The sequence below is a fragment of the Euprymna scolopes genome, chromosome 39, assembly GCF_053919585.1.
Source record: "Euprymna scolopes isolate OS-2025 chromosome 39, ASM5391958v1, whole genome shotgun sequence".
In the NCBI taxonomy this organism is placed as follows: Eukaryota; Metazoa; Mollusca; class Cephalopoda; order Sepiida; family Sepiolidae; genus Euprymna; species Euprymna scolopes.
Window position 1 is genome coordinate 28938577 of NC_136520.1, and position 23633 is coordinate 28962209.

Genomic DNA, 23633 nt, shown 5'->3' on the forward strand with positions numbered 1-23633 from the left:
TTTTCGAAAATAAACTTTTTATCTTTAGTCCTTTCTATTTTCCCGCGCTATTCGTTTTGGTCTTTCTTTCTTTTTTTTTTTTTAACTTTCATTCTTTTCGGTTTCCTTTCTTCTTTCCTTCTCCTGTATCGGTCGTTTTCTTTCTTTCTCTCTCCCTCTCTCTCTCTCTCTCTCTCTCTCTCTCTCTCTCTCTCTCTTTCTTTCTTTCTTTCTTTATTTTGTTTTATTCTGTTTCTTCTTTTTTTATGTCTCTAATGTTCCCGTAAATGAAGAAGCTAAAAATATCTTAACAAGTGTGTGAGGGAGACACGAAAAGGGTCGAAAAGAGTATTGAAGATGCACGAAGGAAGCAGACAAAACCTGCAGCAGAAAACGAACAAGAAGGAAGAGTCGTGCGAATGGACGAGGGAGCTAGAAACCACTCGAAACAGCGGGCGCGCTCGCGAATTAAAGTCGAGGGAGTAAAAAGGTGCAGCAGCGCCGATGGACAGAAAGGGAGTGACTGTATTGCGGGAGGAAGTGAAAAACGGTCAGTTTTGTACCAAGTATTTGCGATCGAAAGAAAAGCAAGGGCATACACTTATTTGTTTTGTTTTTTTTAATTTTGTTTGTTTTTGTTTGTTTGTTGTTGTTGTTTTTGTTTTTTTTTAATTATTTATTTCCCCTTTCTTCTTTGGTCAGTAGACTTCTATTTTGACGCACACACATAGACATACGCACATCTACAGGGACACATACACATACACGCACACGAGCGAGCAACAACGGATGCCATAACATTAACAACAGAAAGTAATCGTTACGGACGGGGTGCGGTCGGAGTAAACGAGGATAAATTAGAGAGAAAGATAAAGAAAGTGTGTGAGGGAGAGAGAAAGAGACCGCGACCGATAGAGAGGAGATAGAAAGAAACAGCCTCAAGAAAAAGAGAGTCGACCTATTTTACTAATGCCGGAATGAGAAAATACATAAAAAAAGAAAAGGAAAAATATTTACAACGTTTAAAGTACGATTATAGAAAGGTTAAAAAGAAAATGATTTATCGACATACACACACAAAATTGCGGCATTAAAACACACACAAAAAAAAAACACCTTTCTACAGTGTGTGTATCAACTATATCATCGCAAATATCGCGCACACACACACACGCATATAATCGTTGTTTCGTCGTATCATGGCTCTTCAGTGCGGCTAGATGTGGCCAGTGGCCAGCATATTCACACCAAAATTCAAAATACATAAACTACACTGCACCTAACTATAATACGACGATGCAAAGATAAATGACAAATCAATAAAAAATAAAAAAAACATTTAAAAAAAGATTACTATATACTTAAAAAGAAAGAAAAGAAAAACGCTTTTACCTATGTCTCCGTAAATATATATACATATGCCACAACAATTTCTCGTGGACGTTGAATAACGCTGGATTTATTTATTTTTATTTTTTATTTTTTTACCGCATAATGGAATTAATTGAACCACAAAAAAGAAAGAAAATCACCAAAATAGCGTACTTGAAAAAAAAATAAATAAAGGGTTTGTTTAAAGAAAGGAAGAAACTCTTACGTTCCTCTGGATTATTATTGATAATAATTAATTTTGATTATTAATAAAAAAAAACAAAAAAAAACCCTTAGCGTATAACAGAGACACGTGCTGAGGTTAATTACGATATTAACTGGCATACGTAATCACATATATCGTGGGCGCATTTTGTTATTATTGATATTGTTGTTTTTGTATTATACGTAATTCACCCCTCCCAAGGAAAGAGACTATAACAATTTTACATAACAAGAAACCCTGCGAAGCAAACTTGTCAGTTTTTATGTAATTTACGTGCGTACGTACAACACACACACACTCTCTCTCTCTCTCTCTCTCTCTCTCTCTCTCTCTCTCTCTCTCTCTCTCTCTCTCTCTCTCTCTCTCTCATAAACACACATACAAACAAGAGCACACATACAGCATGTGATTGTTCTTTTATATATAAAAAGAAGTTCTCATAAAAAAATGAATGAATATAGAAAAATAGGATAAGTTCAGACTTATTGCTAGATTAATAACTTTGTGGTAGATATCCGAGCCAATAGTACTCGATACGAAATAGTAGGGCTGATATATACATATATGTGTGTGGGGGGTTTGTTTGTCTTGACAAGTCGATGTTTCTATTCGTGCGACCTCCTCAGAGTTAATCTATAATACAAACACTAAACGCTAAGCCTACACCAACTAACGCGCACACCCACTCTATCACATGTTGTTCCTTCAAAATTTAAACGAACCTAAATAAATTATGTTTTCGATCTTCTAATATCTTTCTGTCATTATCAGAATTCTATTTAATACTGAAGTGGATAAAAATAAATCATGTCTCAGTTTTGTTTTTGTTTGGATTTTAGACAGAAAATAATGAAACGTTATTGTTTTTTTAAATAAACAATAATACAAACACGTAACGAAAACATTAAAAACAATATAAAATTATATACAGTGACCTGTAAAAAAAAAATACCTTTACGTTTAAGCGGCGAAGAATTAACTGTTGGGGGTTTAACGTATCGATTTCTAAAAAAAAAAAAAAAAAAATGTTTATATACTATACGTTCGACATGTGCGCAAATTTGTGGTTTTGTTAACGCGACGAATATTACAATATATGCACAGGCCGTGTGGAAACGCTTTGTTTACATATATTACGTGAAAAGTGCCAGGCTGGTAACCGCATCCGCATCGCTAAAGTTAAACTTTAAACAGTAACTAAACATAAATATAGCTTTAATGTTAATGTAAGTTGTTTCATTGGTATAATCCTAAATCGTAACTGTATTATTTGGTTGTTAAAGGCCAAGGATATATTAATCTAAATTCTTATTATCATTATTATTATTTACAGCGAGTGCAGTGCAGTTGGTTTCGTTGTGTGCATGCGAAAGAGAACGAAGGATCTTTTCTCGAGGGTCGATCTGTTCTCTACTTTGTTGTAGTTGTAGTAGCAATTTGAAATAGTAGTCCATCTTCACTGGCCTCTATACGAGGATAAAGTTAGACAAAAGGTAGGTTTTTATGTGCTGGAAGAATCCCCCTTAAAAAAAAAAAAAAAAAAAAAATCTGCAGTCTGGATTGGGACGACAACAAAACAAATAAATAAATAAAATTTACTCAGTCTAAAAGGATACTCTTTCACCTAGCAGAGACAGAAAGATGCAACTGCAACGCGCTACACCAGAATAAATACTACACTTTGCTCTTAAGTAGTCATTTATAAAAAAAAAAAAATAGAAAAAAAAACACATAATTTTCAATTTAAAACTACGGAAACTTGGTCGTTTTTATTTGTTGTTTCAGAAATCTCAGAAAGTGCTTTTGTTTATCATTTATTTTAACGCGATCATTGTTTTATGCTGTGAAAATATAAATAAGTTTAAACCTTCTATATAAAAACGGAGTCGAAAAAAACAAAAACAGCCGAGCAACCCCTTCCTACTCAAAAGATTTCCGGCAGTCACCAACGCACATCCAATCACATATATGCAAATTCGACGTTCTGTTAGGACACAGACATATAGATGATACACACACGCATCACATAATATAAACAAGAGACCCGTGTCATTTAAAAATATTCTAAACAAACCTGCTTTAGCAGACGCACCTTGCCTTACCTTGAAAAATTGATACCATTCTGTATATTAAATTTGCAAAGAAATCCAACACACACGCACACAAACACATACAAACACACACACACACACACACATATATATATATATATATATATATATATATATATATATATATATATATATATATATATATATAAGTTCAATTATTCACAGACACGTGTTCCGCCTTTTACGACTCGTCAGTGTGACTGAATCTATATTTGTTTTTGTTTTGTGTGTAGTGTGTGTATATGTGTATGTGTGTGGTAATCAACTGATAATCCTTACAAAAATATTAAGAATAGCGTAAATTATTGGGAGCTAACTGATACAATTTCTACATGAAATCGATCGATTTCACCAAGTAAGGTGATTTTCCAATTAAGGATTTGACGACGAAAAGTTTTGTTTTCCTTTTGTTTTCATATAGAGTTTGAAAGGTTGAAAAACTTCTAATAACGAAAATATACCTAGAGGGCACTATTTATTAAGGCTGAAGGCCACTCCGAGGATAAAAGTCGATGAGATTGAATGGTAACCTATTTAAACATGACGAAACCTATGAACGGATCAAAGATTAATGAAATAAACTAAGTTTGTTTTGCTTTTTGTTTCTTTTGCTTTTTTTTTGTGGAGACAAGAATCGGCTGATATTGGATTTATATATTCTTAAATATGGTAAAAAATAATATAAAATTTAGAAAAAAATAAAAAAAATTCTTCAATTTTAAATTTATTTTTAAAAAAGAGAGACAAAAAGGGTTATAGGTTTAGCGTATACGTACTTATCTCTTCGTTGTTAAAGAGAACAGTAACCTGATGGGGTCTGGCTACTTTACAGTTTTGACCGAAATATGTCTGCAAATGTGTAGCTAGAACTTGTTTGTGTAAAATAAAATAAACGACTCTATTTATTATTGAGCACGTTTATATAAGCGTAGTCAATGTTTCACTAGATTTTTAGTTTGTAGATGTGAATTTAACTGTACACATAAAAAGTGAGATTTTATTCATTTATTTGTTTATTCTGGACGTTCAGAAAAGATTTAAAAAATTGCATTTAATTTTTTTTTCTTTTGTAAATGTCACAATTATTTAATCTTATGTAAAAAAAAATGAGTCATAAAAAAATGCGTTTTAGATAAAGTTTGGTTCGTGAAAATATCATTTCATTAAAGTTTGTTTTTACTAAACTCCTTCTCCGCCCCCCTTCTCTCTCTCTCTCTTTCTCTCTCTTTTCTAGTTTCTCTCTTCCTTATCTTGTGTAGCCGCCGTCTTTCTCCCACACACCTGTTATCTAATTTCTGTTTAATTTCACAACCTAGAATTCACTTCTTCTTCTGATCTATCCATCTCTTTAGCAATCCATCTGCCTATCTATATATTTAGCTGTCAGTCTGCCTATCTATTTAGCTGTACGTCAGTCTGTCTATCTATTTAGCTGTCTGTGAATCTATCTAGCTATTTAGTTGCTCGTCTATCTAAATTAGTTTATTTCTATGCATTTATTTCTAGCTGAATTTGTTTATCTATCAGATAATTATTTAAAATATTTAAAATACTTAAAATATAGCATTTTCTACCCAACATATTCCTGTACTGATCTGAACCATTAATTCTGTTAAATTCTCCAAATGATTTTTATAACTATGCAACAATTATATTACCTACTTACTTACCTTTGCTAATACCTACGTGCCTACTCGCATGTCTATTTGGGGCAGTACATTTCTATAAGATTTTATTCGTCGTTCCGTCTTGATCAAGTGCTAGACCTGCCACTCACTTCCCATACATATGCAAATAATACTTATTTAATTATGAACACAAAATTATAATTTATAAATATATATAACATATTTATAAAAGTAAATTAGCATAACATTCAAAATCAAATATATATATATATATAGAGAGAGAGATAGATAGATAGATAGATAGATAGATAGATATGTAATATTAAAATCATAAAATTAAAATTATGCTTATAAAATCTGTCATAATTACAAAATTGATATAAATTATAAATTGTAATTATAAAACTATAATAATTTTAAAATGTAAATATACTACTACTACTACTACTACTAATAATAATAATAATAATAATAATAATAATAATAATAATAATAATAATAATAATAATAATAATAATAAATTTTCTTCAAAGTGCGCACTGTATTTTTAGATCTAGATTTGTGAAATTATGATGCTGGCTGATGAGTCCTGTTATTTCTCGCTGGTTTACTTAAAGAAAAACACGTTAAATTACATGTAAAAATATTACTCTGATTTAGCCGATCCAATCAGATACAAAAAGTACCCCCACACGTTCACATGGACGGACAAACGCACATCAGTAATTGAAAACAAAAATCCCCCGAAACGGCAAACGAAAGAAAAAAAACAAACAACCAGGAAACCTTGTTCAGTCGCTACCCTTCCTCCTCTCCTGCCACACCCAAACACACCAGTCGTTTGATTTCCGTGCAACTTTCAATTCAACTAAGCTGTCCTATACACGAACGGAAATCTCCAATACGGGAAATACCATCGAACAAGATGAACCTCTGTGGTTTGGAGTTCCTTGCCAAGCGGCAGTACTTGGCCTCGCAAAGTCGGCGGCACTCCTATGGAGGGCCCCAACGCCTGTTCCCCATTTCGGACGAAGGCGAAGATAGTGAAGAGTCCGAAACTCTTGGAGATTTACCCCCGGAAATTATCAAAAAGGCAAACCGATACAAAAATCGTCGAAGATCTCAGCCAGTCGGGAGAGCTTCTTTGGTGAGTACCATATGCAATGGATTTGTCTGTTTTTTTTTTGGGGGGGGGTCAGGGAATCCAGAAGGGATTAAATACATAAGGATTAAGGGTATCCTTTGTAGATGACTTGGAGCAAGTCTCCTGAATTTTTATCATTATTTTTTCTTTTTATTTATCGCTTTAAATGTCTTATTTTTGTGTATTATTATGAAAAAAAATATTTGTGATTTTTTTTTTGTATATTATTATGAAAAAAAATATTTGTGATTTTTTTTGTATATTATTATGAAAAAAAATATTTGTGATTTTTTTTGTATATTATTATGAAAAAAAAATATTTGTGATTCTTTTTTTGTATATTATTATGAAAAAAAATATTTGTGATTTTTTTTTCTAATGGTGTTTAAATTTTGTACTCTTTTTCTCTGGTGTTTCGTTATATATCTGGTTTCATTATTATGTGTGCTCTTTCGAAGATTGAAATTGTCATGTCCCCACCCTCCCCGCTTGTCGAATTACTGTGTAATTGAGGGCGTATTGTCAGTTTTCTTGTCTCCGACCTTTGTGCCTATACTGGTCTAAAAAAAAGGTTCATTCAGACTTGGAAATGATCGTACATTGAATAGTTGGTTATATTCAATTATTGGGGCGGAGATAAGTGAATGCTATAAATGTGTTTATATCTGAACTGATATATATATATATATATATATATATATATATATATATATATAGAGAGAGAGAGAGAGAGAGAGAGAGAGAGAGAGAGGGAGAGAGAGAGATGTGTGTGTGAAATTATATTATAACATTGTTATATTATTGCTGACACAATTGCTGTTTATATTATTACATTATAAGTATGATATATATTTATTATGTATTATATTTTATACATTCTCTATTATATTTTATACATTCTATAATATATTTTATATATTATATATTATATTTTATATATTATTTTTTATATATTCTATATTATAATTCATATATATGGTATATTTGATATACATTATGTTTTATATAGTCTATTGCACTTTTTTGTTCTGATGAGGTAGTCTCTCTGAATTGAGGTTCCACTGAAACATCTATGCACATATATAACCAATAATGTTTGTATAATAAATATACTAAACATGTGTGTATGTGTGTGTGTGAGAGAGAGAGAAACATTAAAAAATAACGTCACACGTCCATCGATGTTTCATCGTTATTGTCAGAAGTCTTACAATAAAGAGGAAACGTTGATATACGTGTATGCATGTATATATATATATATATATATATATATATATATATATATATATATATATATATATATAGAGAGAGAGAGAGAGAGAGAGAGAGAGAGAGAGGGGGAGAGAGAGATAAAAAAAGAAACAAACCAAGTTATGTGTTCTTCAACATTTCGTCTTTATTGCGAGACTTCCTTGATAAATACATAACTTGTTTTTTTTTTCTTTTTTTATCTCTCTTTCTAGTCGGTATACAATTTCTATTATTCTCACACACACACACACACACACACACACACACACACATATATATATATATATATATATATATATATATATAATAAAAATCTTGAAGTTGAAAAAAAAAAATTTTAACCTGTAAGGAAGGTATATAAAATTTTAATTATTTGACAAAGAATACAAATAAAACAAAAAAAATCCCTATTCCATGGCGTTTCGAAGAATGAAATTCTTCTCATCAGACGAGAGGAGAGTGGAGAGACAGATAGACATAGTTAAGGAGAAAGAAAGGAAAGGGTTGAAGTAGAAAGTCGTATTTCTAAATCTATTTTAAGAACAGATAAATATAGGTCACAAGGGGTCATTTTTACCCAGACAGGAGTATAATTAAGGTTGATTAATTTTAATGCAGGGTTATAAATATAACTGTATGCATACACGTATATACAAATATATATATATATATATATATATATATATATATATATATATATATATATATGTATAAATGCATATAAACACATATAAAAAATAGAATAAAAATAAAATAATTTGAAATAGTATGGGAAAAAAGTCATGCACAAGCAATACGGATACAGCAGCTCTTTTAGTCTCACAAAAGAAAACTTAGAAGAAATCTTTTATATTGAGTAAATTTATAGCCATAAGTTTTAGAGGAGAGCCAAGTAATTTCGAATTGGTTATATTTGAATTTTTTTCTTATACTTACATTGGGAAATAAGTTCACTTTTGGAATTAATTAAGTTGATATTTTGTGGGGAAGTAATTATACTTATAGATTCAGATATGCAGAGGTGACAAGACTTTTTAAGAATAGTCTAATTTATAGAGAAAGAGATGTTTTTAAATTTAAGTTTTTTTAATTAAAGTGATTAGGGAAGTTCCCTGGTTATTATTAGTGATTTAATTAATAAAGAATTATGGTTAGATATTCTAAACATTATTAAAGTTGAAGTAGCGGATATATATATATATATATATATATATATATATATATATATATATATATATATATATATATATATATATATATATATATACTTAATAAATGTTTAGGTGTGTTGTTTTTTTTTCTCAAGGGATCTTGCCTCGGATATCATTTTTAGTAAATGTCAATAATTTATTTGAAATTAATCTTATTTTTCCTTGAAGCATTGTCTTGTTTATTCTATTTATATGTGATTATCTTTAACATTTGTTTGTCCCTCAGTAGTTGGGTACAATGAAACACGTGTAAGACGCTCATGGGAAGAAGAAACCATTGTCATTTAATCATTCATCTATATTTATACAAGGCATAATAGAAATGAAGTATAAAATTATGATTCTAAACTGATTTTAGGGGGTTATTGGAATTAAACTCAACATGTGTGTGTATATATATATATATATATATATATATAGAGAGAGAGAGAGAGAGAGAGAGAGAGAGGGGGGGGAGGGAGGGGGCGAGAGAGTCAGAAAGTCATTATTTATATAGGTCACGTTGAAGACCACGAAATTTTCACATTTTTTCTTTCTTAATTGTTTTCTTGACACGGCGAGCAAGTTTTCGGTTTTCGATCATAATTGATGTAGTACAGCTCATGGGTTTCTTTGTTCGACCATTTCAAAGACTTTCGATATTTGAAAAAACAATCATTGGAGGCATATTATACCAATAGACACTAGAGACGCGAAAGCTTATTCACCGTGCCGAGACAATTATAAAGAAAATTACAAAACATGAAAGTTCCGTAATCTTCAACCATAAAATGCATAAATATTTATGAGTGCAATCAATCGATGGAAAATAAACAGTTACTTTGTTCAAACTCATCGGCTTAACATTCACAGGGAACATGAGTTGAAACATATACACTGAGAGCACTGCCAAGGCTGCTGCAAAGATTGTGCGCTCTCTCTACCGTGCTAGAAAGTTACTTACGCCTGAGAGTATCCTGTACCTTTACAAGGCCACCATTCGCCCATGTATGGAGTTTTCTTGCTACATTTGGGCTGGTGCATCTGCTAATAGTCTTTCCCTCTTAAACAGGGTTCAAAATAGAGCCGCCAACTAACTGACCCCTCATTGTCAGCTAGGATTCGAACGCTGTCCCATCAACGAAATATTGCATTTCTCTACCTGTTTTGGTAGGTGCTCCGACGAACTACAAGGTCATGTACCCCTTCGACGTAAATACTCCCGACAAATTCGATAAGCAGCAAAATCTCACCCCTACACAGTAGAGATCCCCAGATGTAACTTTACTTTAATAGTTTTTTCTCTAGGATTGCTTGACCTTGGAAGTCCCTTTCGGGTTCCTGCTTCTCTGACTGTACTGACATGCAGAAGTTCAAGTGTAATGTAAACAGACATTTTGCTTCTCAACTCCCTATATAGTACTCCTGCAAATTATGTCCCAGATGGTAGCCCCTTACATCAAAGTGGCAGTGAACCTTGTTTGGGGTGAAAATGCAATGAAGTAAGTGAAGAATGCATGGTCCCCCATGAGTTCACTAAGTTCAACATTTGCCCCCCCCCCATTTAGCCCCCAAAAGTCTCGAGGAGACGTCAAATCCTGGTGAAAATTAACAAATGGTGTAGTTTTAGGCCTTAACATATGTAAATTTGAGTTCTGCACCATGCAAAAAAAAAAAAAAAAGAAATGACTAAGTCCATCATTTTCCCTCCCCGCCATTTAGCCCCAAAAGTTCCCAAGGTTTTAACATATTTAAATTTAAGTTCAGCACTATGCAAAAACACAGAAAATTTTGGACAAATATGGTAAAATAATCCCAAAAATGGAGTGTTTTTGTTAGCCCTAAAAGAGCCCCTGGTGAACACCCAAGATTTATCACAAAGTATAGACAAACAAAATTATATAGAAATCAATTACAACTTTTCAGAAAGTTTTATAAAAATCCAAGGCATCATTTTTTTTTTTTTTTTTTTTTAATAAGCACAAAAGTGTCAATTTTCGCCATTTTAACCCGAAAGGCACCCTTAGGGAGGCAACCGGAGATTTCCCGGAAAATCCGTTCTGTATCTTTTTTGCTCATGCTTAATATTTGTGCGAAATTTTACAAATTACAAGGCATAATTATTGAGAAAAGTGCGGACAGGCGAACGGACGAACGGAGAAGGGTGAATTTACAGGTCCACCCTCCTTTTGTCGGGGGACCAAAAAGTCATCAGGACATAAGTGAAAAAGATAATACAAAAAATTAATGTGTAACTAATTTGTCCTTCATGTTTGGGACGATTTTAGCAGCAAGATATTCTTTTTTTGTGTGTGTTTTTCTCTCGTGTAAATATATCATATTTTCCTCTTCTGTTAATATATTCTGGAGGGTATTTTTCCAGTTTCAATGAAATATGAACAGAGTATTTTAAAATGCTGACAAACTTTAAAAAGAACGATTTTTTTTTCAATTTATCTATTAAAAAAACAAATTTTCTTTAAATAAGAAATTAATTACATATAACACGAGGTGCCTTCAGTAAGTTTCAAAACTTTTTTCGTGTGGGCATTTTTATTGATAGTACACACATGAAACCTTAGTCCCCTTCGAAGTGATCTCCTCCGATTACACAGCACTTGTTTACCCTTCCAACAACCTCTGGAAGGCCCCATGGAAGTCCTCGTGCGTGAGCGTGTCAATAACCCTCGTCATAACCTCTTTCATCTTAATTGTCTCATAACGACAGCCTTCCTTACTGACTTCCGTACTCCTTCCATACCTCTCACCATCCCTCACAGATTACCTACCTTTCTTGAATCTCTTATGCCACTCAAAAACTGATGCTCGATTCGTGCAAGATGGTACAAAAGCATTCAAACGCATTCCATACGTTTCTGTGGATTTTTTTTTTCAAGTTTAAAACATAATTTTATTGCATATCGTTCTTCTAAAGTGTCCTCGTTTCTAGATTGCATTTTTTAAATTCATCAGCTGTGACAAGACAATCAGGCTTTAGTAGTATGTGTTTCAATTATTGCTGTAGCTGTTCATTTGAACCTGTTATCATAAAAATTGGTCGGTCATCTCATAAGACGTATACCAATAACATACTGAATTTTCAAAAGTCTACGACACTTTTAAATGCTTGTACAAAAAAGTCTGTAAACTTATGTTGTATGATTTGTAAATAAAGGAAGATGATTTATTAAGTAAAGGGGAAACGAATCAGCAAATTTTCATAACAAGGCTGTGATTTTGTGGACATTTAAAATGGCGGACATTTCACATGTATCTCGTTTTTATGTCGCTGTGACTTTAAAAATCTGTTATTTGTACTATTTTTAGTTTTAATGGCTTAGTTATCTTAGTTAAAAATAAATTCAAAGTCTCTGCTTGTAAAATAGAAGAAACACGTATAAAGATTAATGAATATTTGTAACAGCTTAAGATCGTCAGATGTATGTATACTATGTAAACAAATATGGCGGTTTTACGTGTTTTTATCTTCGATTTTTTTTTCAATGTTAATTCTTACGTGAAAATTAGTATAATAATTAATTGTATTCGCTGAAAAATGTTTTTTGTTATTTTGTTCCTATATTTTTGGTGGAAACTGTGACCTTTTGAATATAAAAATATTTCAATATACTAGCGGGGCCTGTGGAAATTCCACAAGGGGCTCATTCATATGTAATATATTGATGTCGGCATTCTATAGATGTTCAGCGTAAATCGAGACGCTTTGATATTATTGTAGCCCTTTGTTAAAACTGCAAAAGTATTTATCTAAGCTAGTAGGGATGCCAGGCGAAGCCCGACGTAATTCGGTCGTAAGGTATCGATTTTTATATATTATAAAAGTGCGATTTCGAAAATAAAAAATATATATATCCATATGACTTGGATGCATTAGCTTGAATCGAAACCAAAATAATAACTTATGAAACAAATAAATAAATAAATATATATATATATATATATATATATATATATATATATATATAGAGAGAGAGAGAGAGAGAGAGAGAGAGAGAGAAAATAAAAAGGAACAAACCGTATTATGTGTTCATCCACGTTTCGTCTTCATTTCGAGACGTTGATGAACACATAATACGGTTTGTTCCTTTTTATTTTCTCTATTTTGTCGGAATTTCCATCATTTTCATCATATATATATATATATATATATATATATATATATATATATATATATATATATATATATATATAACGAGTTCCTTCAGACATAACCGAAACTTATGTAGAATTCTTAATAGCCATGGTAATCTCGGGAAGACAAGTAAAGACGGTAGTTCCCATTACTTTCTGTCTTTATTCGAGGGTGCATCTCCCCTCATGAGTTAAACGTGCTCTAAGATACCAACCTGGAAATTTCTATAACTCGCCTCGGTACATACAGTGCCTAGCCTTCTCAAGTGGTCACCCATTTGGCACTGGCTACGATAATCGTTGCTTAACTTCGGTGATCTGGCGAGAACCGGTTGGTTTAACATGATTGTGCCGTATTAGGACAAGTAAAATTAATTTATCGAACAGAATAGTTTTGGCGCGATTTAATGTCCCCGTGCGAAAATTAAAATCCAAGTAGAAAAGAAACACTATAGAATTTTCATTCCAATATCGATCCAAATCAATTAAATTTTTTTCAATTTAGAAAATATCTAAAACTAGCATTTCAACCAGGCTTTGCTCAGACCCTATGTACTGTTTATAACTTTATGTGCATATATATATATATATATATATATATATATATATATATTAAAAAGTTTGACTCATGTCAGGTAACTTACATCTAAAATTTCGAATGTTTAGACTTAAAATTGGCTGAATAGTTTTCTAGAGACCGCAAATTCCAAACCTTTTGTATTTTGATCCTTTAGCAAACAAATTTTCGACAAAAAAAACGATTAAAAAGCTTGCCTGAATACACTTTATGTAAAATTGTAAATGTTTAGACCAAAAATTGGCTGAGAGGTCAATTTTTTTAAAACATTGACCCCAATTTTGACCCCTTAACATTTATTGTTTTGGGATCAAATTCAGTTAAAATGTATGATCCATGTCCAAGTAACCTACATCTAAAATTGCAAGTGTTTAGACCGAAAAAAAAGGTGAAGGAGTTTGATAGAGTTTACAGAGGTCGAATCGTTGGACTTTGGCCCCTTGACAACTAAATTTCTGGCGGAAAACCGATTAAGAAGATTTTTCGCAAATCTCAATTCCCCTTATGTCAAATTTCGATTCTGTAGACTGAAAATTGACAGAGTAATTTGGAAGAGAAATGTACACACATAGGCAGACACACAGACAATTTCACTTTTATAGATATATAGATTGGAGGTTTAATTTAACTTAAGAAAAAATTAAATTCGAAGAATCTTCTTGAATTGGTGTCTAATGTCTCTCAATAAAATTCAATTCAAATCTGAAATATTTGAATTTATAAATGGGTTGCTATTCTCACATCAGGCACCATAAAACACCTTAAATATTCTAAAAACTATTGAAATCTGCGAAATATTTATTAATTTATTTATTAAATAATTGTTAAAACTTTACAAAAATCGAAAGTATTAAATATTTACGAAGTTCTGTCGTCTCCTTTTAAAATCGTCTTTTACATAAACCTAAATATAGCTCACATTACAATCCATTACCCATAATGACTGTTTTAGAATTCATAATAAGTTTACGAATTAATTATGGCTATATAAATATACAGACATATTAGCAGGGAGACTGGCGGTATCCGATATGGAATCAACGAGTATTCTACACTTCCAATACTTTTATTGTCATGAAGATTAGGGAAATCGCCAGTTTTTTTAATCAAATCGATTGATTATATGCTCTAGTCGGGGATCCACCACGGTGCAACCGGAAAGCAGCTTTATATGTCTCCTCAGAGTGAGTTAATCTCCCATACATTATAGTCTATATTGCTTCGCAGAGATCCTATTTCATAAAATTATTTTATATAATGATTTGAATAAAAGTTTAAAATGCAAAAGTCAAGTATTATGTGCTCTGAAAAGAAACATTCATTTCAAACGCGCCCTTGTTTTATCAAAGAACCTAATATGACTAGTTGATTTTATATGTCTGGCTTTTCTGCTTGTGCAGTGATAAAATCTCTCAACTTCTCGTGGTGTTAGGCTATATAAGGGTGTTAACTTTTGTCTAAATCAGACTGCTCCTTCATCAATTAGATTTTTTTCGATTATCGATCTTAACACTTATCGATACATCGATAAAAAAACCTATATAAGAACACTCCCAGACACATAAGGTATATCTGTGTGAACTTTTCCTAAAAAAATATCGGCGCAGCTGTTTCTGAGACCGTAAGCAACTCTCTCTCTCTCTCTCTCTCTCTCTCTCTCTCTCTCTCTCTCACACACACACACACACACACACACGCACACACACACACAGAGACAAAATTATTTTTAATAAAGCAGTAGAGATATACATAATTAACTTTGTATTATTTATTAGGTTGGTGAAAAAAATAATGTCGTTTTTTTGCGTTGAACTTCAAAAGATCTCCTTTCATAATAAACTTTATTACTCGAAATAAGAACCATTAGAATCGACACATTTTTGCCAATGTGAAACAATTTATTTACCCCATTTGCATAGAAATCCGGAGTTCTGGAAGCGATGAAGTCATTGAAGGCCGATTCGGTATCATCTTGGCTTTTGAAGCATTTTTTGCGCAGGAAGTTGTCGAGATGCTTGATAACTGGTGGGCGGGAAGTCAGGTGAATATGGCGGATGATGCAGAGTCTGGTAGCCCAATTCGTTCAGCTTTTGCAGGGTCAGTTAAGCAATGTGCGTACGAGCGTTGTCATGGGGGAGAATCGGTCCCTTCATATTGACCAATCTCGGGCAAATACATTGGAGCTTCTTGTGCATTTCGTCAATTTGTCGGTATTAATCGCCGTAATCGTTTCGCCTGGATTGAAGAAATTGTGATGGATGAGACCGGCTACAGACCACCAAACATTCACCATAACCTTTTTTATGTGCAATTTCGGTTTCGGGAAGTGTTGTGGACCTTCTCCGGCATCCAACCACTATGTCGAACGTAGCCGGTTGTCGTAGAGGATCCACTTCTCACAATCCATGTCGGAGAGGATCCACATCACAATCCGATCGAGAAATGAATCGTTTTTGTTGCGCAGAAAACACTTCAAAACAATATATTTTTTATTATCGTTCAATTCATGTGGCACTTATTTATCCAAATTTTTTGACTTCCCTATTTGCTTTAAATGATGAACGACTGGTGAGTGGTCGACCTCGAGTTTAACAACAGCTTGTCGTGTGGTTTTGCGAGGATCGGTTTAAATTAAGACTTTTAAATCATCGTTATCAACCGAAGTCAACCGGCCGCGACCGTTTTCATCTTCCAGGCTCTCGTTACCATTGCGAAATTTCTTGAACCACCGTTGTGCAACACGTTTGTTAGTGGTCCCTGGGACAAACGTATCATTGATATCACGAGCTGTCGCGGCGGCTTTTCGGCCTAGTTTGAACTGAAACAAGAAAATCGTGCGGATTTGAATTTTGTCCTTGCTGTCGTAAAGCCTGCAAAAATGAATGAAGAGATTGAGAACGGTAACGAATAAAACGATTCAATAGAGCGAGAAACGCGCTTCAAAATAACATATAACATGACTATATATATCAATGAATTAATTCAGAAATCATATATAAAAATAACATATGTGAGAAAGCGATATTGTTTTTGCACTTACATAATAAAGTACACTAGTTGTACAAAAAAAGGTTAAATTCTAAGAATTTGGGCGACGGCTCTTCCACGATATGTGACTTTATTTAGCCTACCACGAACAGTTTCGAACGAACAGTCCTCGGATGTTAATTTAACCAAGCGGTTCATTTGGCGGTAATTGTCCGCTGATTTCTCTACATAATTTGTTTTCATGTTATGGGGTTAAATGGTAATAAACGAAAAGGAACACAGAATTTTTAAGAACGAAATATGTATTTACATATATTACAGGCAAAGTGAGTTGAGTAATACCATTCCTCAACGGTTGGGCGTGTGCACCCGACCTGCTTGGTCGCGTGCCAATCTCAGACTGCCGGACACTGGTACTCCATACCGGAAGTAACGTCACCAACGGAAGTGGCGTCATGAGATATTTCATTAATCTCAAGTTTCGAAGACAGTGTCTATCGGCTCATCTTCCAATGGTGGACTGTCGCTGGTTACAACTGATCGACATTTTCTTAGTTTGTTCTGGTGACGTCTGTGGGTATATGTTGGTCCTTGGATGATAATACCATGTCACCGACTCTCTTAGTAATTACTAAGAGAGTCGGTGACATGGTGTTATCATATTATCATGGTATTACCTACCTCCCAGAATGATGTGTTGTGTTTATAACTTTTGAAAAACACTCTTTCACCTGACATGAAACGTTTATTGGGTACATAAGTGGTCACTAGTGGCCTTGACTGTTTGAGTAAGAGTTTGTTAAAAGCGGATCTCACTTTCGTGCAAACATCGTTTCTGCAGATGAGACTACTGTTGGTGTGTTTGGGTTGGGTGTAATTATATACACATGTAGAAATTGTTGCTTTGGCTCGGGAAATTCTTTTGGCGCGGATTTTTTAGCTTCCGGCTTTGTAGTTTCAGTTTTTTTGCCTCCTTTGGCAGATTCTGTTGAAGCTTCCTTTTTCGATTTTTCTGTTGCTGTAAATGGGACGTTACGTTTCTTCTTGAAAACAGGCAGAGTGTTTTCTTTTAGTTCGAATCTTGCTATAGCCTTTGTACATTTTCCTAGTCCTGGTGAAAATACTTCTGGAAATTCACTTTTAACTCGTCCTTCAGTTGTTACGCTTCCGTAGACGAGTCTTCTACCCTATGACAGAATTTATTCATAGGTTGGACCCACAATTCGAATCGCTCCACCCAGTCACTACCGCAGAGGTTTTCGGATGTCTTATGTACATACGCTTTCACTTTTTTAGTAATGAAGTTTAAGGTCACCGGGATTGTGAGCTCTCCCTCGAATTCTACTTTATCGCCTGTTACAGCTCAAGCTGATTTGTTCGTCTTCTGAATGGTTGGTTTCCACGTCTTAAGGTTAATGATGGACAGGTCTGATCCGGAATTCAATTGTAGATGCACAGTTTTATTTGCGATGTTAACTGTGACATATTTGCACAGGTTCTTATTCGAATCCAAGTCGAATCTAGTCTGTCGGATGCTGTTCTTGTTTGTAGCCCTTCCTGCCACATTTGTTGCAGTACTTATATTTGTAAAAACATTGACTCGACCAATGTTTCCCGCCGCAGCGATAGCACGGGCTTGTAGGGGATCTGGGTCTTGTGACTGGGTGGTACTTATTAGGCGTAGCCTGAGTTTTCTTACTTCCAGCTTTGCTTTTTCGGGGTGAGTATTTTTCCGATCTGAAGTTCGTCTTTCTAGTGAATGTTGTGCCTGACTCCTAGACGTGTCTTGAGTTGTTCCTTACCCAGACTACCCGTTAATAATCCTCGGCCAACTTCTGAAGAGTGGGGCCCTGTTCGCTCTAAAGTCTAGAAAGAACACGTTGTCTAATCTAAGCATTTTTTTATGAGACTAGACCCTGCGCAAAAATTAAACACTTGAAGTCATCTGCCGATATGTCAAATAGACGGAAATCATTGTAGTGTTTATTTACCACGGACGCGAAGGTTAGGTAATCGTCGTCATCGCTTTTATGCAGGTTAAAGCATCTTCGTCTTCTTTGAAAGAGCGTAGAATTCGAGCTGAATAGTTCGGATAAAAGTTTGATCGCTTCAGAGAATTCCAATTCACTCGTCTTCCTAGAGAGAATATAATCCACAAACTTGCTATGTTCTATGGTCCCTAATTTTCTCAAAAGTAGGCGAACTTTCTTAGCGTTACTCCACTCTTGACAATCCACGGTGAATAGGTCCTCATATCTCCGATAAAAAGCGTCAAACGTCCCATCCATCTCCGGTTGGTAGTTGAACGTTTCTATAGCGTTCCATATTGTACTTTGGGAAAAAGCAAAACTGTCGTCCCTGTGTTCCGTTCTATTGAATATTTTTAACAATAACTCTTCTTTTCTCTGTTGTTGAAGTAGCATTCTCTCCCCCAACGCGTGTTGCCTCTCTTGAAATTGTAACGTAAGCTGTTTATCACGTTCTTTTAAATTTTCTTCCGCTTTCAGCTGCTGATCCATCTGAGCCTTGATTAGTTGTATTAATACTGCTTTAACGTCCTCCATCTTTTAATAGCTTATCCAAACGCACAAAAAAAATTATTTTTGTTTTTGACTGGAGAAGAGAGATAAAATAATATAAAATTCCTTTCCTTAAGTGTGTGTGTGTCTGAGGAAGGAAGAATGTATCCTTTACGTCTTGGTAAAAACCTTAGAGATAACCCAATATGAGGGTGGATAAAAAAACATTTTAATTGCGAAACAAAAACAAAAAATGTACTGTGATACAATACAGTTTCAAAAGGATAAAAATACTTGTGGAATTGTCTGGCAGTTAACCAAAATGGCTATTTTTTTTTGTTTTTTATATATGTGTCTGTGGGGGTCCTACGCGGCAGAATTTTTTTTTTCACTTTAGAACCGATAGAATATTTCAGAAAATTCCACTCAATGAAAAAGTATATTTCTTTTAGTCCACATAAAACGAAAAAGGAAAAAACATTTCTCTCCCGTTAAAATATTGCATAAAGTTAGCAGCACAAAACAAAGGCAAAAACAACTTTTCACTTCATTTAAAAAAAAACGTTCAAATTTGCATACAAATAAACAGTCGACAGTTTACAATAGAATTGTTCTCCTGGTGAAAATTGGGCCAAAATTTTTCTTTTTTTTTTCTTTCTTCTTTCAATAGGCAACCAAGTTAATTTTTAAAGATTACAAAAATGCGTTTCGTACAGTTCTTGTCAATTTAAATATAGAGATAAAAAGATTCATTACAATTGCGTTGATAACTTTGCCTTGTGTTCGTTTTTTTTTTTTGTTTTTTAGGCTTTTGTTTTTAAAACGTAATTGACACCTGACTTCTTAGCTTTTAATTCCGAACTTCTTTTGAAGTCAATTAGAATTTTTTTGTGGCGTTAACCCGTGTGAAAGTCGAATCTGTCGTCGCCAGCTGCTATAGAGTTAAATGGTAATACACGAAAGGAACACAGGGTTTTTAGGAACGAAACATGTATTCACATATATTAAAGGCAAAGTGAGTTGAGTAATACCATTCCTCAACGGTTGGACGTGTGCACCCGACCTGCTTGGTCGCGTGCCAATCTCAGACTGCCGGACACCGGTACTCCATAGCGGAAGTGACGTCACCAACGGAAGTGACATCATGAAATAATACATTAATCCCATGGAGGGGCGTCTCAAACAGCTATATATTTATATTGATTGATTATTGAATCCTTGTTGCTAAAACTTTTCACAAAAGACTTCCACCTCATTTTTCACCCTCTTTTTCGTGAAACTAAATTAAACTAAATATAGCACACACTACGATCCTGTATTCTAATTTGGATCCAAATCAATTACATGGTTTTCATTCTTTAAAATATCTAAAGCACCAATCACAATGGTTATTGCTGGAGAGTAGAAAGTGCACTATAAAAATATCTGTCAGGCCATTCTATTGCGCTGTCACACCATTGGGGAAGGTATGAACTGCCCCGTTGCCTACCTTTTTGGTAGAATAGAATCTTGTGTTTAAAAACTTGTTTAGAATGAAATGCTTCCAATTGTTGCATTTTGGTGGTTTAGAAATCATTCCCCCTTTCCCATCCTCTCCCCTTATTCCGGCCAAAATGATGAGATCAAACCGTAAAAGAAAAAAAAAATACAAATGCTTGATAATAGGTGGAAGTCCCCGAAACGGAAGTGAATGATTACATTATCGATTTGCATGCTGGGAGAGTTTTTGGTGCAACGTACATAAAATGAACTTGTGAAATGTAAGTTTAAACTAATGGGCTGAACTTGTTCTCTCTTTCACTTCCCCCCCCTCTCTCTCTCTCTCTCTCTCTCTCTCTCTCTCTCTCGCCGTTTCTCTTTGTCTCTCTCCCACTTTTCCATCTTGTTTGCTTACTCGTTCTCTCTCACATTTTCTATCTTTTTTCCTCTATCACTCTCTTGTTACCCCCACACACTCTCTCATTCCCTCTTTTTCTCTTTCTACCGTCTCTTCTCTATTTCTCTTTCGTCCTCTCTCTCTCTCTTTCTTTTTCTCCCCCTCTTTCTCTCTCTCTCTCTCTCTCTCGCTCGTTCGCTCGTTCCCTCTCTCTCACATTACATGAGCGAGCCATGTTATAAGAGTGCTGCGATTTACTTTGGTTGCCAACAACACTGGCTACGGAGAATTAGTAAGGAACTCGGAACTTATGTCATCTACAATACTGGCGACAAAAAATTCTAAAGCAGGTTTTACGCAGAAACCTTTAAAAAGATCGACGCTATCACATGGGCGACAAGGATTTAAAACCAATTATTCGAGAATATTAAAAAGAACAAGCGACAGGCGAAGAAACAAAGACATATTTTCCTTGCAACCTCAAAGGCTAAAAAAGAAAAGCGCGGGCTTGAAAAAGAATCAGACAGTTGGATTTTTCTCCTCAGCTAAAGTGAATTCCCTTTTTCTCTCAGAGAAGGAGCCAATAATTTCATTTTATTCCGGCTCTGTTAATTGTTAACAAGAAAGGAATATTTTTTCTCTTAAAAATACAAAAGTATCACCGTCGAAATTATGAACCATTATTTTAATGCTGGCTTAAGTCCAATCTTAAAAACTCTTAGGCGAAAAACGCACTAAAAAGAGCTTTTTCTTTTTACTATACTTGTTCTTTTGCATTAGCAGCGTAATATTGAAATTCATAAGGCCGTACTCATAAAGACACTTTTAAAACATGGAAGACTTCAAGTCTAGTATGCTCGAATTGGTTTATTATCAAATGGATTTGTAACTAAAAAATGATGAAACATTTCATAAAATATAAGACCAACAACAGAAAAAATACAAAGCAAAAGTTTGAAGAATGATTTTTAAAACAGTGTCGAATCGGGGTAAAAATACTTATAATAAAAACTGCTTCTTCACAAAATAATATTTAGAGAGCAATGGGCAATTTCACTTATTCTGCAGACTAAGATAAAACGTTCATTTCATATTTCAGAAAATTTATATGAATAGATTGTGAAAAATATTCAAACACTAAAACGTTCAGAACATGCATTTTAAGAAAAGAACGTTACCTATCAGGAAATTCAAGATAGCTGCTAATTTTAAAGATGGCTGCAGAAGCTAACCTGGCAGATTTCAATTTTGGTGCTTGTATCACCAAGTGAAAGATTGTTGCAGCAATCTGCCCCACTAATATAACAATTATTATTGACTAGGTTGTAACCTAGAAGTAGTAGTAATTTTGTTTAACTGCTTACATCAAGTGACTTCATGCCTAGCCTGGAGCAATTTCCATGAAATAATGTAAATGTTCTTTTTTATTAATATAGTTCAAGGAAGACCCGACATTGCTCAGGACTTAATAAGAATTGGTATTATATACGTTTAACTCTGCTCGTATTATTTTCTTTTGTTTTACTTTCCTCTCACCCACGAGCTGAAATGTTAGGGGTGCACTTCCATTATCTTCTCTAGAACATTTTACATAAGAATGCACATTTAGATTTTGTGTAGATTGTTCAAATCTTTCTTTTCATAAGGTACAAAAAAATCACACAGACAGGTACGCATGCGCACAGCCTGAGTTTTATTTAGAGGTAGATTATGCGTGTGTGACATCACAAAACATATGAACAAACAAGCAATCCCGAAGTAACATTTGGTGAAGTCGAAATTAAACGTTGATAACCTTTGCACTTTAAACAAATTCTGAACACTGATAAAATAGATTAAAACTACTTTCGTCAGTTACAGTTTTCCATTAAAGTTCATCGGATCATTAAAATCTTCTATTTTTGTACAAGATAGTTGAAATCAAAACTCAGTTTATAATTTAAAAAAAAAAAGTAAACGAAAAATCAATTTAGTATGAATGTTTTCGACATCGGTGCCAATCAAATATATTTTTGCTTTACAGAAAAGTTTGTTTAGTATTCAATTTATTTTTTTTTATTATTTGGATTCATCGGACTACTTTTCTCATCTTGTGTGTGATTTTCACAACGTTTCGGTCGATGTAACCTTTGACCTTTTTCATCTGTATCTTGTCCAAGTCGGGAATACTCCTGTTGAACTCGGGAATTTGGACGGAATTCCGAACGGAAGCTTTTATTTTCTTTACGGGGTAGCATGCTCTTGTTCCCACAGCCATGACTGGATAGAGGTCCCAAATAATTCGCAATTGTCATGGCTGACAGAACAAGAGCATACAGCTCCATGAAGAAAATAAAGGGTTCTGCTCAAAATTCCGTCCAAATTCCCGAGTTCAACAGAAGCATTCCCGAGTTCAACAAGATACACATGAAGAAGGTCGGAGGTTGCATCGATGAAACGTTGTGAAAATCACACTCAAGATGAGAACAGTAGTCTGATGAATCCAAATAATACGAATAACCAATCCTCATCTCAAAAATTCAGAAACGTCCATTTATTTTATATAAATAGAGACGCCCGTCAGTTACATATGTTTTAAAACGTTATAACGACATCACGGAATTCGTTTCATTTCAAAATAT

The 23633-nt window shown here is 33.9% G+C and overlaps 1 protein-coding gene across 8 annotated transcripts in view; it reads left to right on the top strand.

Moving 5' to 3' along the window:
- Window positions 1-5854: 5854 nt before the first annotated feature.
- LOC145263693 (5'-AMP-activated protein kinase subunit gamma-1-like) overlaps window positions 5855-23633 on the top strand; it is an 812476-nt gene continuing 794697 nt past the window's right edge. For 3 of the 8 annotated variants that reach the window (XM_080120623.1, XM_080120626.1, XM_080120624.1), the window contains exon 1: window positions 6100-6462. In XM_080120623.1, coding sequence (XP_079976749.1) covers window positions 6241-6462 — 222 coding nt within the window. In that variant the 5' untranslated portion in view covers window positions 6100-6240. Of the gene's footprint in view, window positions 6463-23633 lie in introns of all 8 variants that reach the window. The other 5 variants (XM_080120625.1, XM_080120629.1, XM_080120636.1 and 2 more) reach the window with 4 other exon arrangements.